Below are 16,143 nucleotides of genomic sequence, written 5' to 3' on the forward strand. Positions count from 1 at the left end.
TGTCCAGGCTGGGCTGCGGCGAGAGGCCGGGAAGGGGCGGGGTGGGTTGCGACAGTAGTTTAATTACGTGCCCGGGAATTGCGGCCATTTGGACTTTGGCATTCGTCTGCCTTCTTAAAAATCAAAAAAGCGCTTCAGGCGTAGAGTGGGGCTGCAGGGGGTGCAGCGGGGGCCGCGCCTCCTCCCGCAGTCTCAGCGGCCGGCGCCTCGGGACCTGCACAACATGGCGGCGTCCGGAGCCCGCAGCTGTGGCCTCTCTGGGCTGCTGCCTGCGCAGACCTCGCTCGAGTACGCCCTGCTCGATGCCGTCACTCAGCAGGAGAAGGATGACCTGGTCTATCAGTATCTGCAGAAGGTGGACGGCTGGGAGCAGGACTTGTCGGTGCCCGAGTTTGAGGAAGGTGAGGGGCTGGCAGCGGGGTGGGCGCCGCGCCGGGACCTCCCCTTCCTCGGGCTCCGCGCCCTCTCCGGAGCGGCGAGGCGAGAGTGCGTGTGCTGGGCGCGCGTGCTCCGCTGTCCCCCGGACCCCGAGGGGTGACTCCCACCCCAGGCTTCTGGAGGGGGGAGGGTCTGCCCGGCCAGATGTCAGCTAGGTAAAGCCCCCGAGAATGTTTGTGGACGCGGTGGGCAGTGATGGCAGGGTCCACAGCACTCTGTCCTTCAGTGTTTCCCTGGAGACTGGACCGCATCGTCTTTCAGCAGCATTCTGGTTGACATTTACGAATCACTATGTGCCAGGAACAGTTCTAAACACCTCGGGGCATATTATGTTATTTAACCCTGCCTACAACCCCGTGGGGTGCTCTTGTTCGTCCTGTTCATAGTTGAGGAAACTGAGGCACAGGCAGACCCAAGAACTTCCCGGCCGCTAAGTGCCAGAGTTGGATTATTGCTATCTACAGACCTTAGCTTATGCTGGCATCCTAGCTTTTCCTGGTTTCTCCCATTCATTATTGAAAAACTTACAGTTTTAAAAATCTGAATCCAGTATAGCCTTTCTCCTGGGTTTGGGTTCTGGCCATGTGAGCCTTTGGAACACGAGGGAGTAGATACTTTAGACATTGCAGTTTGAAATGAAATCATACTTTACCTTCTTTGGTTAGAGTGGCATTGTTTTGCCTGGTGAGGTTGGCATGTGTCCTGGTATGACACTGAAACCGCATGTATAGTTAATTGGTTGGGGGTGACAGGGTTCAGTTATCTCATGGGAGGTATATCCGAACCTCCTCTGCCAACAGTCTTGGGTGTCTTTCCGAGCCTTTTGCATTTGCCTTGAGAAGTCCTTATTTTTTCCAGTGCCAATCTTATAGTAGATTGGAAATACTGAGAAATTCTTACTCTCGCCCCAAAGTACACGAATGCTTATTCCATCAGAGAAACTTCAAAATGTTACATACATACACACACACACACACACACACTAGTATACATATTTTGTAAAAACGTTGTAAAGAAGCAGTTAATATAGTACATGCATTGTTACAAGCAGGCCACCAGCTAGGTTTTGGCAGTATTTTTATTATCTAATCTTGTTTATGTGCTTTTGCTTACCTTTAGTCAAAAGTACAGCCTGAAAATATTAAATGGAAAATTCCATAAATAAACAATTCATAATTTCTGAATTGAGCACCATTTTGATTCTGACAAAATTTCAAGCCTTCCTACTATGTCCTGTCCATTGTGTGAGTCATCCCTTTTTCTAGCAATGTGACAGATCACCATGTCCCCTTGTCAGTGCTGTACATGCGACCCAGTGCTGGTCACGGTTATCACATCAAGTGTAGCAGTATCACAAGGCTTGTGTTCCAGGAACCCTTATTTAACTTAGTAATGGCTCAGAGCTCAACAATGGTGCTCGTGGCTATCAGATATGCCAGAGAACCCATAAAATGCTTCCTTTAAATGAAAAGGCGAAAGTTCCCAAATGAAGAAGAACCCCATATGCTGAGGTTGTTAAGACCTACAGTAAGAATCCATCTTTTTTTTTTTTTTTTTTTTTTTGTCTTTTTCCTTTTTATCGGTACCAGGGATCGAACTCACCTCACGACTGCATGCTTGCAAGGCAGGCGCTTATGCCGCTGAGCTAAATCCCCAGCCCTAAGAATCCATCTTTTACCTGCCAAATTCTGAAGAATGAAAAAAACTTGCCCTAGTTTTGTTGTCACATCCTAAACTGCAGAAGTTACTTGGGGGCTCAGTGCCTAATAAATGCCTAGGTAAGGTGGAAAAGCCTGTAAATTGTGCGTTTCAGTAGCCTAGGCAGTTTCAGGCCTCCACTGAAGGTCTTGGAGCCTATCCCCCAAGGATGAGGTAGGTCAGATGAATTTATTCGCTCTGCCTAACTTTGAGGTTCAGTTGTTGTGAAACATTTCTAGATACCTACTTATTATCAAAAATTTTAATAGCTACGTTTGTTTACCTATAAATGATAAACTTTGTAAGTTGTTTAGGTAGGGATGCTGTACTTTTAATATTTAACAAAATCTTAATACAGTTAAAATTTTGAATCATAATCAAGTAGTTATAAATTCTGATTTACAAAAGTACAGATAATGACAGCCTATGTTTCTTTGGAGAGAAGAAAACACATGCTTCATCAGTATTACTGTCACTTTGTATTTGCATTTAAAATATTTTGAATCTAGTGTTTAATCCAACTTCAGAACACTTCAGCTTTTTTTAAAAATATAGTAGGATTGGCTTAGGCATTTTTTATGTTTATCCTTAAGTATATTTTGTTTTTGTTTGTTAGCTATGTCATTGTTTTTAAGCTTGTCTTGTGTATGCAGTTACTTACTATTTGATATTTCCTGTTGTTTTTGCCTAAATGTGCTGGTTTCACCCCTTTGTATACAGAGACTACTATACTAGTTCTGAAAGAATACAGTAGCTTTTTCTTGCTGTATGTGCTCACTGCCTCATAAACGCAGCTCTCCCATTCTTTACCCTTCCTACTGCCCTGTCCTCTCATCCTTTCCTCCTATTCTTTTTTTTTTAAACCACTTTGGGCCTTTAACCTCTGAAGACTTTTGGTCTTTTCCTTTATATCACAGATATCTCTTTAGTTATAGTGATGAAGATGCATTATCTCTTTTATTTGTTGATTAAAAAAGCTGGTTCTTATAAATGAAATAAACTACTACAGACTTTAGTGCTGTCATCTCTTAAGGTGTTGGTTTGCAATAGTGCTAGAAAGAACAAAGACTGACATTCTAATGGAAAGTTTTAGATAAATTACCCATTTTTATCTTTCATTACTGTAATTTATTTTGTATACATTTCAGGGTTAGAATGGTTAAACACAGAAGAGCCTCTTTCTCTCTACAAGGACCTATGTGGAAAAGTGGTCATCTTGGATTTCTTCAGCTACTGCTGCATAAACTGTATTCACCTGTTGCCTGACCTCCACGAGTTAGAACACGTATTCTCTGATAAAGGTATCTGCTTTTTGATTAGTTTCTAACAGATTCTCATGGCAAAGGCGGTGGAAGACTAGCTGGCTCATTTGCTCATAGAAGAATGAACATTTGAATTAAGGACTCAGCAAAGCTTTTCATGAAGGATTAAATTTAGTGATAGAGGTTTGTTTAGCTAAAGAATCTGAATTTAGGACAAGGTTTGCTGAGAGGGTAAGACATGAAATACTTTTTTTATAATCAGGTATTTTAAAAGATCGTTTTATATATCTACTGTTGCCTAAATTTGTTCTACGGAGGAGGAAAAAAAAAAAAGGAATAGCTGACCCAAATTTTGTACTCTTTGTACTGTAAAAGTTTAAAGTTTTTACTAGGAAATATGATTAAGCTTTCATTAGAATTGAATGATGTGCCCTGCAGTATAATGCAGAGTACTGTAACATACTTTTTTCTTTGATTTTGCTTTTAAAAAAAGACTTATTACAGTTAATGATTTCTAAAGCACCCAGGGGAATCCTCTTGAATGGTACTGTGGATTCTGGAGTTGCAAGAGATTATCTTTAGTATTCATTTTAGAAGTTTGAAAAATTATGAGATTTTTAAATTTTCTTTTTTTCTAAAAATGAGTGTAAATGAAATTGATCAAAGATTTTTATTTACTTAAGCTTAAATTAATTGAATTTCTATACTTGGAGTAGAGAAAAATAGGGCCACTGATTCTGTAACAGTAAGGATGGGATGGAGTCATGGCTCATGCATGTTCTCCCAGCACTCTGCAATGCTGGGGCAGGAGGATCACCACCTCAAGGTCAGCCTGAGCAACTTCGAAATACCTTCTCTGAAAGTAGAGCTAAGCATATAGCTATGTGAAGTCCTAGGTAAATTCCAAGTACTGCAAAAGAAAGATGGGCTAATCTATACATTACAAAAATAAAGGATATCTTGAAATTTAGTTTTTTTAGAAAGGATAAAGGGCTGGAGATAAAGCTCAGTGGCACAATGCCTCCCTGGCAAGTTCACAGTCCTGAGTTTGATTCTTGGTTCACTACCACCACCACCAAAAAAAAAGGGGGGGGGGGATAGATAAATTCTAAGCGGCAAGTGAAACTTCAAGTGCTTTTAAATTGTAATAGATTGTGGGGTGTAGTGGCGCATACCTGAAGTTTCAGCACTTTGAGAGTCAAGACAGGAGGATCACCAGAGCCACAGACAAGGAGAGGACTTTGAAAGCAGCAAGAGAAAAACAATTGTATCACATAGAGGGGATCTTTAGTAATCAGGTTTCATATCAGACATTAGAGGTCATAGAACAGTGTGCCAGGACATTCCGTTGCTAAAAGAAAACTGTCAACCAAGAATTCTAGAACTGGCCAGCTGTTTTTTCAAAGTGAGAAAAAGTAGGGCAAACCCAGATAGATAAAAGCTGAGGGAGTTCTTTATTAGGCCTGTCCTAAAAGAAGTGCTAAAGAGAGTCCTGCAGCTTGAAGTGAAAGAGTATTAGACAGTAATTTGAAGCCTATACAGGAATAAAAATCTCAGTAAAAGAAAATACATGGGCAATTACAAAAGCTAGTACTGTGTTACTGTAAAATGGGGTGTAATTTCCCTTCTTGTTTTTTACATGATTTAATGGCCCAATACATTTTAAAAATTAGTCTAAGACAGTGATAATGAAGCTATAGTACATGTGCCACAGGGGCTGTTTGTTATCATTGAAAGCTCCAAGTTCGCTGTCACTGGTCATTAATGTGTGTGGTGATCCATGCCTGTAACCCCATGCTCTGGGAGACTGAAGCAAGTGGATTAAATATTCAGGTGCAGTATGGTGATTAAGTGGAATTCAGTCTGAGAATAAAAAATAGAGTGGAATGTAGCTCAGTGTTAAAGCCCGAGGTTCAAGCCAATACTGCCAAAAAAAAAAAGAATCTAGAGCCAGTGTTACTGTAGCTTTGCTTTATAATGCCATGTTTTGTTTTTTGTGTAATTTAAGACTAATAGAGTTGAAATAATTACCAGTTCAGGGGTTTGGACACATAATGTGTAAAGATATAATTTTGTGACCTCAGCAATTAGAAGGTGTATGTATGGAATTATGAATGTCAAATGAGTATGTTTTTTTTAGTGAAGTTAATCTAGTATAGATTCACAATAGAGTGATTTTAGTGTGTAAAATGTAATTATTGTGCTAAGCATAAAAATGTCACAAGAGGATATACACAAAAGAAAATGAGAAAGAAGTTTAAACATTTTGCTACAAACAAAAATCAACCAAACAGTAAGGTTATATAGAAAATGAGGGATAGAAAAGCCATAAAGTATGTAGGAGCCAAAATGTCAGAAATCAGTCCTTTCTTATAAGTAATTACTTTAAGTATAATTGGATGAAGGTCTCCAATCAAAAGGCAGGGTTTGGCTAAGTGGATACAAAATATCCGACAACAGTTCTGTGTAAGTTACCTTAGAGCCAGACACATAAATAGGTTGAAAATAAAAGGGTGAAAAAATATTCAATGTAGTTACCATCTAAAAGAGAAGAATAGAGGTGGTTTTATTAGATGCAGTATAAAGATCAGAAAAGTTGGTTACAAGAGACAGTGGTTATATATTTTTAAAAGTTCAGTACAGCTAGGAGGTTTACTAAGCATATATTTAATAACAGACTATCAAAATGTATGAAATAAAAATTGACAGAATTGAGGAAAGAAATACAGTGGAGAAAGACATACAATTCTACAAAGGCAGCTGGAGAATTCAATACCTCATTCTCAGTAATGTATAAAATAACTAAACAGGTGATAGGTAAGGAAATAAAGGATTTAACACAGTAAGCCAACTGGATCTAATAATATACATGTGTAGGACATGCTATCCAACATCAGATTGCAATTCTTTTCAAGTACATGGGGGATATTTTCCAGAGTAAGCTGCATGTTCACAACTAAGTCCTAGTATATTTTAAAAGATAAACCTTACACAAAGTATCTTCTGTGATAAGAGCAGAATGAGGTTAGAAATCATTAACAAAAGAAAAATGAAAATGTTTTAATTATGAAAATTAACACAGTATTAATCTTTGAACCAAAGAAATCATGAGACAAATTTAAAAAGACAAGATGAATGAAAATTTATGGCACACGGTAAAAGCAGTGCTAAGAAGAAATTTTAACAGATGTTTACATTAGACACAAGAAGTACTGTATTTCGAATCAGTAACCTAACGTAAGGACCTAGAAAAAGAACTGAAACCAAAGTAGCAGAGGGAAGGCAATAAGTATTTGAGCCGACAAAAACAAAATAGATAAATAACGGAGGCTCAAAGTTGGTTGAGAGCATCAATATAGAAACTTAGGCAAGGCTTAGTTACTAAAATCAGGAATGAAAATGGGGACATTACTTTTGATTCTACAGAAATAAAAAGGGGTATTAATAGACTATGAGTAACCAAGACCAAACCAGAAATAAATAGAAACTTTGAATAAATCCATATCTAGTAGCGTTCTTCATAGTAGCCAAGATGTGAAAGCATTCCAAGTGTCCTTTGGTAGATAAGGAAATAATGGTTATATGCACACAGTGAAATATTATTCAACTTTTAAGAGGAAGGAAATTCTGAAAGCATAGATGAACCTCAAAAGCTAAGTGAAATATGCCAGTCCCAAGAAGGTAAACATATATGACTCCATTTACACGGATTACTTAGAACAGTCCAAATTATATCGAGACAAGAAGTGGAAAAGGGGAGGCTGGGAGGGAAAGGAAATGCAGGGTCACTGCTGAAGAAGCCGTTTTCAGTTTGTAGGATGAGCAGTTCTGGCAGTGGATGTGGTGATGTACGCAACAGGATGAATGTATATAAAACTGATTGCACACCTCAGAGTGGTCAGGCAGCCTATTTTCTGCAAAATGAGGGTTAACTGTTACTTTTAAAATGAATATGAGAACAAATTTGTGCCCTCTGAGAAGGGTACAGTAGATGCAGTAGTCCCGACTGCTCAACATAAACGGCTTTGTCATTTGTTAAATGTTAGGAAGCTTTATGCACCAGTTGTGAGCTTGAAGTCTTTTGTATGTAGCAGGTATATTTATTATCATGGAAGTCATTAAATGCCACAAATAAAGGTTGGGAGTAGTGTTTTGTGCCTCTCCCTCAACATCAAAGAGCTAGTTTACTAGCATGCCATTGAATATGATTTGTTACCCAAATAGCTCATTTGTTAGTAATAGACTACTGACTAGTTTGATTATCTGCATTTGGCTACATTTTCTGCATTTGCAGAATAAATCCTAAGCGCTTAAAAATACAATGTAAGTCGTCTCAGTGTTATATTTTCAAAGAAATGTTACTTCAGTAATACTCTGCTAGATCATGGTAATTTAAAAGATTTAAATCATGGTAATTTAAAAGATTTGTGTATTGTCAGAAGATAAGTCAACTCATATTCACAAAAGAAGACATAGCCAGAGAGTACTACATGAAAGTTCAATGAGATGTCACTGTATAATTTTGTTTTTTTGCAGCAAAATGTCTTGTTACATTACTATCTGATATGTTTTTGAACCATTTTTGGAGCAATGCTTTTCATGTTCTTGAAGTGTCATGTGACAGTATATTTTAAATCCCATGGAATAGTCACTCATTTCATCAGTAAACCAAAAATGCTCAGCTGAGAGAAAACATGTTTATTAATTCAAAACACTCTGAAAGAAGCCCAATTTAAGACCTAGTCTCCTTCCTCTGAAATAGCTTTTAACTTCAAGTTTATGGTAGTGACCAGTATCACTTTCACAGTAGCATGTGATAAATATTTGTGTGTGTGTGTGTGCAAGTGAGTGTGAGTGTGAGCCATACTGGAGATTAAACCCAGGGCCTTTCACTGAGCTACAGCCCCAGACCATTTTTTATTTTGAAAAGGTTTCTTTCAGTCACCAAGTTGCCTGGGAGGTTGGCCTCAAATTTGTGATTCTCCTTTGATACCCAGAACTCCGAGAGTGCTGAGATGACAGGTGTGCACTGCCACTCCTGGCTAAAGCAAAAATTGACAGTGCTTAAGATTAATAAGTTGTTCTTGTGTTTTAACATTTTTTACAAATGTAACTATGCTCAAAGATTGTTACTAATTCATAATAATTCACACCTTATATGTTGTTAGCAACCTTAGTGTGTTTTTCTCTTTTCTACTTGAGTTTCCAAGTTTAACTTTTGCTGTGTAACGATATGTGATTATGTGATACCCAAATTGAAAACAGTGGTTCTTGTTTTATCAGAAAACATTCATTAGGAGTATTTGTATATTTTAATATATGATTGCCAATTGTGTGTTGATGTATAACTCAGACTTTTAAAAACCTGAATGTCATGTCATTGAGTAAATGCTCAATATGTACTGTATGCTTTCTCCCATTTTATACTTTGTGAAACACCAGAATGTATTTCTGATTTAATAGTGAAATGAAACTTTTAAATGAATCAGTATCTAATTTCATTTTGTTTCAGGGCTCCCAAAACCACCCATGTTCAATATTTTCTTAAGAAGAGTATCAGGATTCAGCATGTAGTTACACTAATGGCTGTAATTTATCACAATGAAAGGATACAAAGCAAAATCAAGACAGGGAGAAGTTGCATGCATGGAGCTAAGCCCAGGGAAGACCAGAGTCCTGTGTCAGTAGAGTCATACAGCACACACTTCTTCCAGCAAGGAATTGTAACAACACATTTGAAATGTTGCCAATGAGGAAAACTGATTAGATGCTCAGCTCCCAAGGTGTTTTTGTGTGTGTTTGTTAGTTTTTCTGTTCTTGACACAGGGCCTCACTGTGTAGTGCAGGCTGGCCTTGAACTCAGAGCAATTCTCTCAGGTGCTGTGATTATAGGTGTGTGCCACAATGCCCAGCAGTCACGTGGGCAGGTTCATACCTGATGGCATGTACTCATAGAAGGAAAGCAGGTATTCAGCAAATCATACTGTTTGTGCAGTCTAGGCACAGTGAGCCGTTCTTCTCAGTTCTGCGAATGGTGAGAACCCTCCAAATAGCTGCCCTCCCAGATGACAGCCAAGGACCAGTCTTTCAATCAGGCCATTCAGGCCTGCTATGTTAAGTCTTTTTTGCAAGTACTTTACCTTTTCTTTATTCAGCAGACTGTCTATTTATTGTGTTCTTAAATAGTTAACATACAATGAAAATGTTAATCAACCTATGGCAAATTTTCAAGATTTTTAGTGGAACAGAAGCCTAATGTCAGTTTTTTATTGTCTTTCAAATTTGCTTCTGATCACTGCTTTAATTGAGTGTTTCTATTACTTAGTATACCAACTAAAATCCTACCTCTCCTGCATCTTCTCCAGACCCTTTCCAGACCCTTCCTTCCTCCTTCCTCCATGGCTTTTCCTGGCTTTGTATCATCATTCCTGTTACATTAATACTGATCCATTCAGAGAAGAGCTCAGAATGCTTGCAATTTTAAATATTCTCAATCCTTGTATTTTAACTAGGGTATTATATTTCCTGTGGTTGATCTGCTATTATATTTCCCAATATAGCATATATAATTGTAATCAAGTATAATTGATTATAATGTATGATTCCTTAGAACAATAATTAAAATTGAAGCTTTTAAAATGATTTACTTTTAAAAGTTATTATATTGTTAATATTTAGAAGCAGTTGTAGGTTTGTTTTTTTTTTTTTTTTGTACTAGGGATTGAACTCATGACCTCATGTTTGCCAAGCACGTATGCCACTGAGCTAAACCCCCAACCCGCAGTTGTAGTTTTAATATGGTTTGTCTTTTTCCTTCTCTACTTCTTTTCTTCCTTCCATATTTTCTTTTAAATGTGTTTTTCGTCCCTGGGTTGGTGTAAGAGTCACAAAGGGAAAAATCTTACATATCCTACTTTATCTTATGTGTAATTGACAGAAAAAGCAAAATAGTTTAAGAAAAATGTCTGTACAGTTCTTAACACTGAAAAAAATGGAAATAGTAGATACTTAACCAATGTCATTATATATAGATCAATGGAGTTATCCTATTTGGATTGTGTGATGTACACGTATAAATTAAGTACACAGGTAATCTTCAGTATTTATATCCTGTGTATTCATTCTTTATTTCCTACTTACATGGCGGGCACTAGTGCTAGTGAATAATAAAACATGCATGATCCCTATATAATTGACAAGAATTACAGTCCAATGGGAAAGCAATAATTGAATAATCACATATATATTTTTATAATTTCTGAACCAGTGGAAAATTACAGGGTGCTATAAGAACAAATAACAGAGTATAATGTACAGAAATTAAAGCTTTCTTATGAAAGGAAAAATTAAGCTTGAGATATAAAAGACAAGTATGACTTTAGTAGGTTTGAAAAGGTGACAACATTCTGACGGAAGGAAATACTCGATGTCCAGGCTTTCAGGCAAAAGAAATGCAATGCCACCTCTCACCCACTCCTACATGGGGAATTTGGTCTTCCTGGAGATGCTGGAAACCACTCATAGCACTATGCGGTGCAAAGCCTTTCTGATCATGACCAATTGTCAGACACTGTGGACCTAAGTAGCTTTTAAAGTTTAAAGTTTACCCAAAAATTAGCACTAGTTTCTTTTTCTTCATAATTCAACAAGTAAAATTAATTCTTACCATAGAGGTTAACAACCTCAGTATACAATTTTTTCTTTCTGAATTAAGTTGCAAATTTTACCTTTTCACTTAAAAAGAGCACTTTGTGGCTTCTTTGTGGCATATACAAATTATCAGCATCACTAATGTTAAGCTCTAGGACCATTATAAGTAAGATAGTGAGTGATTACTTGAACACAAGCAGTGTGATACTACAACAATTGATCTGATAATCAGGAAGCTACTAAATGACTAAGGTAGGTAGTGTATATAGCATGGATACCCTGAACAAACACATGATTGACATTGCAGGTAGGACAGAGTGAGAGGGCTTGAGATTTCAACTTTTTTTTTTTTTTTGTCTTTTTCCTTTTTATCGGTTCCAGGGATCGAACTCATGACTGCCTGCTTGCAAGGCAGGCGCTTATGCCGCTGAGCTAAATCCCCAACCCCAAGATTTCATCTTAATATACACAGTTTAAACCTTTTGGATTGTTTCTTCCTATGATTTTCTATTTAGTATTTTCACATTGCATGGAGTAACTAGAAACACTGAAAACAGATAAAGAATGACTACCAGAGTGATACCGATGTACTGAAGAAAAGGCAAGTTACTGGAACAACCTGAGAGAGGAAAGGAAGAGCTTGAAAAATGAGAGTTTGGTTAAGAACAGTAGGAAGTCAATGAGGGATATTTTGCAACAGGGTGATGTGATCAAATTTGTGTTTTAGATTTGCCTGACTTTCTGAATAGATAACTCATCGGTGAACAAGAATAGATATGGAAGATCTATGGTAAGGCCATTGTGTCTCTGTGAGACATGATAATAGCTTAAAAGTAAGATCAGTAGAACTTGGTCAGAGATTAAATACGGGGATGCAGGAGGGCTGATTAGTTATTGCTGGAGCTACACAGGTAAGTTTTTCAGTTGTATAAATGGAAAATGACACCAGTCCCTGAGTGGCATGATACAGTGAAGAAAGGATTGGTGCAGAAGGGTGAGTCATGAAATTACAGTATTTTTCAGACTTTTATTTTGTTCTTCGTATTATTTCCACTGCTTTTAGAATAAAGATCTAAAACCTTACCATGACACACTTATCTGTGTACATAGTTTCATTTGGCTCATGCTTCCCTTTGATCTCTGGTTAGTTCTGTTTCTTGTCTTACGTGCTGTTTTCACTCCCTGGCATCTCCTTCCGTGCCTTCTTATTTAACACCTTATCATTTAGCTGTCACCTCGACCATCACTATTCCAAGGAACTGTTGGGGTGTATTGATTAGAAGGAAAGTATGTGTATGTGATATGTTAAGTATTGCAAATATGTAAAATCTGTAAGGTACATATGAACTTTACTTATGGTTTCTTAATTCAAGAGGTTATAAATCATTACTATCATTACTTGAATGTTCTGATTGTCCCAGATCTGACTAATGGGATTCTCTTTAGGCTGTCTCCTATTTTCTTTTTGACATGTTTTTCTCGTTTTTCTTAAAAAGCACTTCCCTATTATACCACAGCATTTGAAAATTTGTCTTTTTGTGTTTTGAGTCCCATCCCTGAGTTAGCCATTTCTCTAAGGAGCTCTGATTCCTTGTAGTGAGGAGTGCTATTCAGAAGCTTCTGATTAGTGGGATGTCTTTGCTTGTTTCCAGTATTTCATAGTTACAAGTAATGAATAATCTTAGAAATTTTTATTTTTATTTTTATTTCTGATGGTGAATCTGAAAGGTAGATTCCTAGAAATCGGATTGTTAGATCAGAGTTAAATGCATATATAATTTTCTAACTGTTGAGCTCCCTACCAGGAGGGTTGTATTAGTTTGCCATTCCACTAGCAGTATATGCGTTCCTCTTAACCTACTGCAATTCTAGTAAAATGATTTTGACATACTTTCTGATTTTTATCTAGCAGTTGAAATGATACCTTGTAATTTTAACTTACATTTTAGAGTAGAATTAATATCTTCTCATATGTTTAATATGGCTATTGTTCATGAGGCTTTGTCTACCATTCTCTCATTATCTGGTTATTGTTTAAGTGCATAAAGGCTATTGAGTTCCCCGTGTTAATGTTATATTTTGCTACCTTCCTAATTTTTAAAATTATTATTTGACTTAGTTTTTTAATCGATTCACCAGAATTTCCTGGGACTATCATGTGCATATAGAAATTTTCCAGTTTTCATGGACCTTGTTGAATTCTCTTGTCTGTGTTGGCTAACTTTCCACTCCTATCCCAACTTACTGTTAAATAGTAGTGGAGTTAGCAAGTATCTGTATCTTATTCCTCACTTTGTTGGAAATATTTCTGCTTCTCTATTAAGAGACTAGTTTTGGACTTACTTTTTGTTTTGGTACTAGAGATCAAACTCACAACCTCACGCTTGACGAGGCAGGCACTCATGCCACTGAACTAAATCCCCAGCAGGATTTAGTTATATTTATTTAATAAACTAACAAAATATGAAGATAAATATTATCTTAGGTAATTTATAAATACATATGAAAAAAATCTTACTGGTGCTGCTTCCAGCCTACGGTGACCACTTAATTTTGAATTTCCACAAATGCTGTCTCTTCCTTCCCCAAACATAAAAATGAGAGCAAATAAAACCACACTTGAGCCTGCATTTCACACAGTATTAGCAGATGTAGAATACATGTTATGGCCTTACATTCACATGAAAGTTGAGAAAGAAATTAAGTTCCAGTAAAGGTCTTGCTGCTCAAGCCTGGGGTTGCTGAGAAAAGGGACAGAGGCAGCTTGAAAGGCTCCCTGAGAAAAGCAGAGTGGCTCCAAGGATTTAGGCAAAGCACACACAGTACAGTTCTCTTTCCCCCAGAAAGAAAAACTCCAATGTGAAATGGGAAACACACCACACAGATTTGGATGAGCAAGAACACATCACCAGCTCCTAAGACTGTAGGACTGGGAATGGAAACCTCCAAAACACAGTTACTTTTGGGAGAGAATCAGATACCTATGCAAGGTGCAAATTCTTTTAGAGATAGGTCACTACAGTGATAGAAAGAAATAAAGGAAGAGTTTAGGACCCAGCAGAAACAAGAGAAACACGCATGAGTCATTCTGTCCAGCAGTGCTAACCACAAATAAAACCACCACACACAAAAAAGGAATCGTCACAACAGCACTTTGAAGTGTGGAACCTTGTCCACTAAATGAAGAGGAATAGAAAACAAAACTGGTGCAATTCAAAGTTGAAATGCTATTAAAAATTCACACGTTAACAATCACAGAATTGAAAAATAGTTATGCCTAACTTTATATTGGATTAAAATCCCTCAAAAAGCATTTAGGAAAAATGAAAAAATAACTTGAATCATACATTTAAAAACTGATATTGAAAAAAAGTAAGGAAGTATATGTTGATTAAACTTAGGAGAGAAATAGAAGAAAAAGTTCACATTTAGCATAGAATTCAACACTAAATTAAAGTTTCACAAGGGACAATAAATTCATGCAAAGATGTAAGGAACATGAACATGAAGAAGCAGGGGGGAAACCCTGGAAGATGAAAATGAGCTAAAGAAGTAAAAAAGGTAAAAAAAGAAAATGATTGAATTGGAAGGCAAGCAGAGAAGGTCCAAGATCAGACTCCTTGGAGACCATCAAGAAAATCAAAACAATTGGCTACAACTGGTATCTAAAATTAGACTCCAAGAAAACATAGTAGAAATGGGAAAACCACTGAGTTTACAACTGATAGGGCTTACCCGTACTAGGGAGAATTGATTCGTAATAATCCAAGACATATCCTGGGAAAACCATTATACTTGAAAGACTGAAAACAAAAAAAATTCCTCAAGATCTCCAAACAAAAAGTTGACTTGCAAAGGCATATAATTTAGACAGATCTGACTTTTCAAAAATACCATGTACAGACATAAAGCAAAGCAACAACCGAGGAACCGAGGAACAACTGAAGAACAGTAGAATACTACTGTGCCATAAAGGAAGTTAAATGAGCATTCGTAGGTAAGTGGATGCTCATTAAGACCATAATAGTAAGTGAAGTAAGTCAGACACACAAGTTTAAATATGGCATAATTTCTCTAAGATGAGATGGGAGGTGCAAAATAGAAGATAGGAAATAGGGAAATTCTTTTCCAAATGGAGAACGAGGGGGGGGGGATGGATGGATAAGGCAATGGGAAAAAATTGAGGAATAAAATGAAAATAGAGCATTTTGTCTTGTTTTTTGATACTGGATTGAACTCACAACCTAGAGCTTGCCAGGCAGGCACTTATCCTGCTGAACTAAATCAGGTGGCCCTGAAAATAGAGCTTTTGTAAATGAGAAAGGGGACTAAAAATTGGAAGGAACAGAGAGGGAGGGAAAGCTGGAGGACAAACAAAAAGAAACTACGTTTCTCAGCCAGGTGTAGTGGTGCACACCTGTAATCCCAGCACTTGGGAGGCTGGGGCAGGAGGATAGTTGGAAGTTTGAGGCCACCTTGGGCTCAAAACCACCCTGAACTGCATAGTGAGACCCTGTCTCAAAAAAAAAAAAAAAAAAAAAAAAAAAAAAGTTTTCTGTACTAGCTCTCATCAATGTTTACAGATGTAAACAGGAAATTTCTAAAGAATCTTAGACTGCAGGAGTAGTGTAAGTCATTCATTTGTCCTTCAAACATCAGCCAGGGCTGAAAAACAAACCAGTTTGAATATCCAAGAACCCAAAGAATATTGCATATATGTGCCCTATTCTGGAGAGCAGAATAGAGGGAGAGCTTCATCCAACTAAGAGTGACTTGGGAAACTACCCATTGAGAGCTGAAGATTTTGCACATGTACGTACAGAGGTAAGACCAAAGAGGGATGTAGGTGTGACCTGAGAAGCAGAGGCATCGCAGATCTGAAAAATAACACGGAATTTAATACAGGTATTTTATGTTGTATGTATCCGTGGACCTGATTAACTAGTCTGGTGTGAGGCTGTCAGTTATGTATCTGGTGCCTCATCATCAAGGTGGTAGGTCAGGCAGTTGAAAAGGAAAGAGTAGGGAAGAACAAAGAGAAAGTAGAATTGCAAGCCTACGCTGGAGTCTGTGTGAGCTTCCAGGTTATTAAATG

The 16,143-nt window shown here is 37.5% G+C and overlaps 1 protein-coding gene across 2 annotated transcripts in view; it reads left to right on the forward strand.

Annotated features, from left to right (window-relative positions):
* The first annotated feature begins 63 nt into the window (after positions 1-63).
* Nhlrc2 (NHL repeat containing 2) overlaps positions 64-16,143 on the forward strand; it is a 58,110-nt gene continuing 42,030 nt past the window's right edge. For both annotated transcript variants that reach the window (XR_010046238.1, XM_003475049.5), the window contains exons 1-2: positions 64-401; positions 3,285-3,437. Coding sequence is in view for 1 of the 2 variants with exons in the window: in XM_003475049.5 (XP_003475097.2) it covers positions 224-401; positions 3,285-3,437 (331 nt within the window). In the remaining variant the exon portion in view is untranslated. The remainder of the gene's footprint in view (positions 402-3,284; positions 3,438-16,143) is intronic.

The sequence above is a fragment of the Cavia porcellus genome, unplaced genomic scaffold (assembly GCF_034190915.1).
Source record: "Cavia porcellus strain 051 isolate PalLab524CR breed Dunkin Hartley unplaced genomic scaffold, mCavPor4.1 scaffold_2, whole genome shotgun sequence".
Taxonomy (NCBI): Eukaryota; Metazoa; Chordata; class Mammalia; order Rodentia; family Caviidae; genus Cavia; species Cavia porcellus.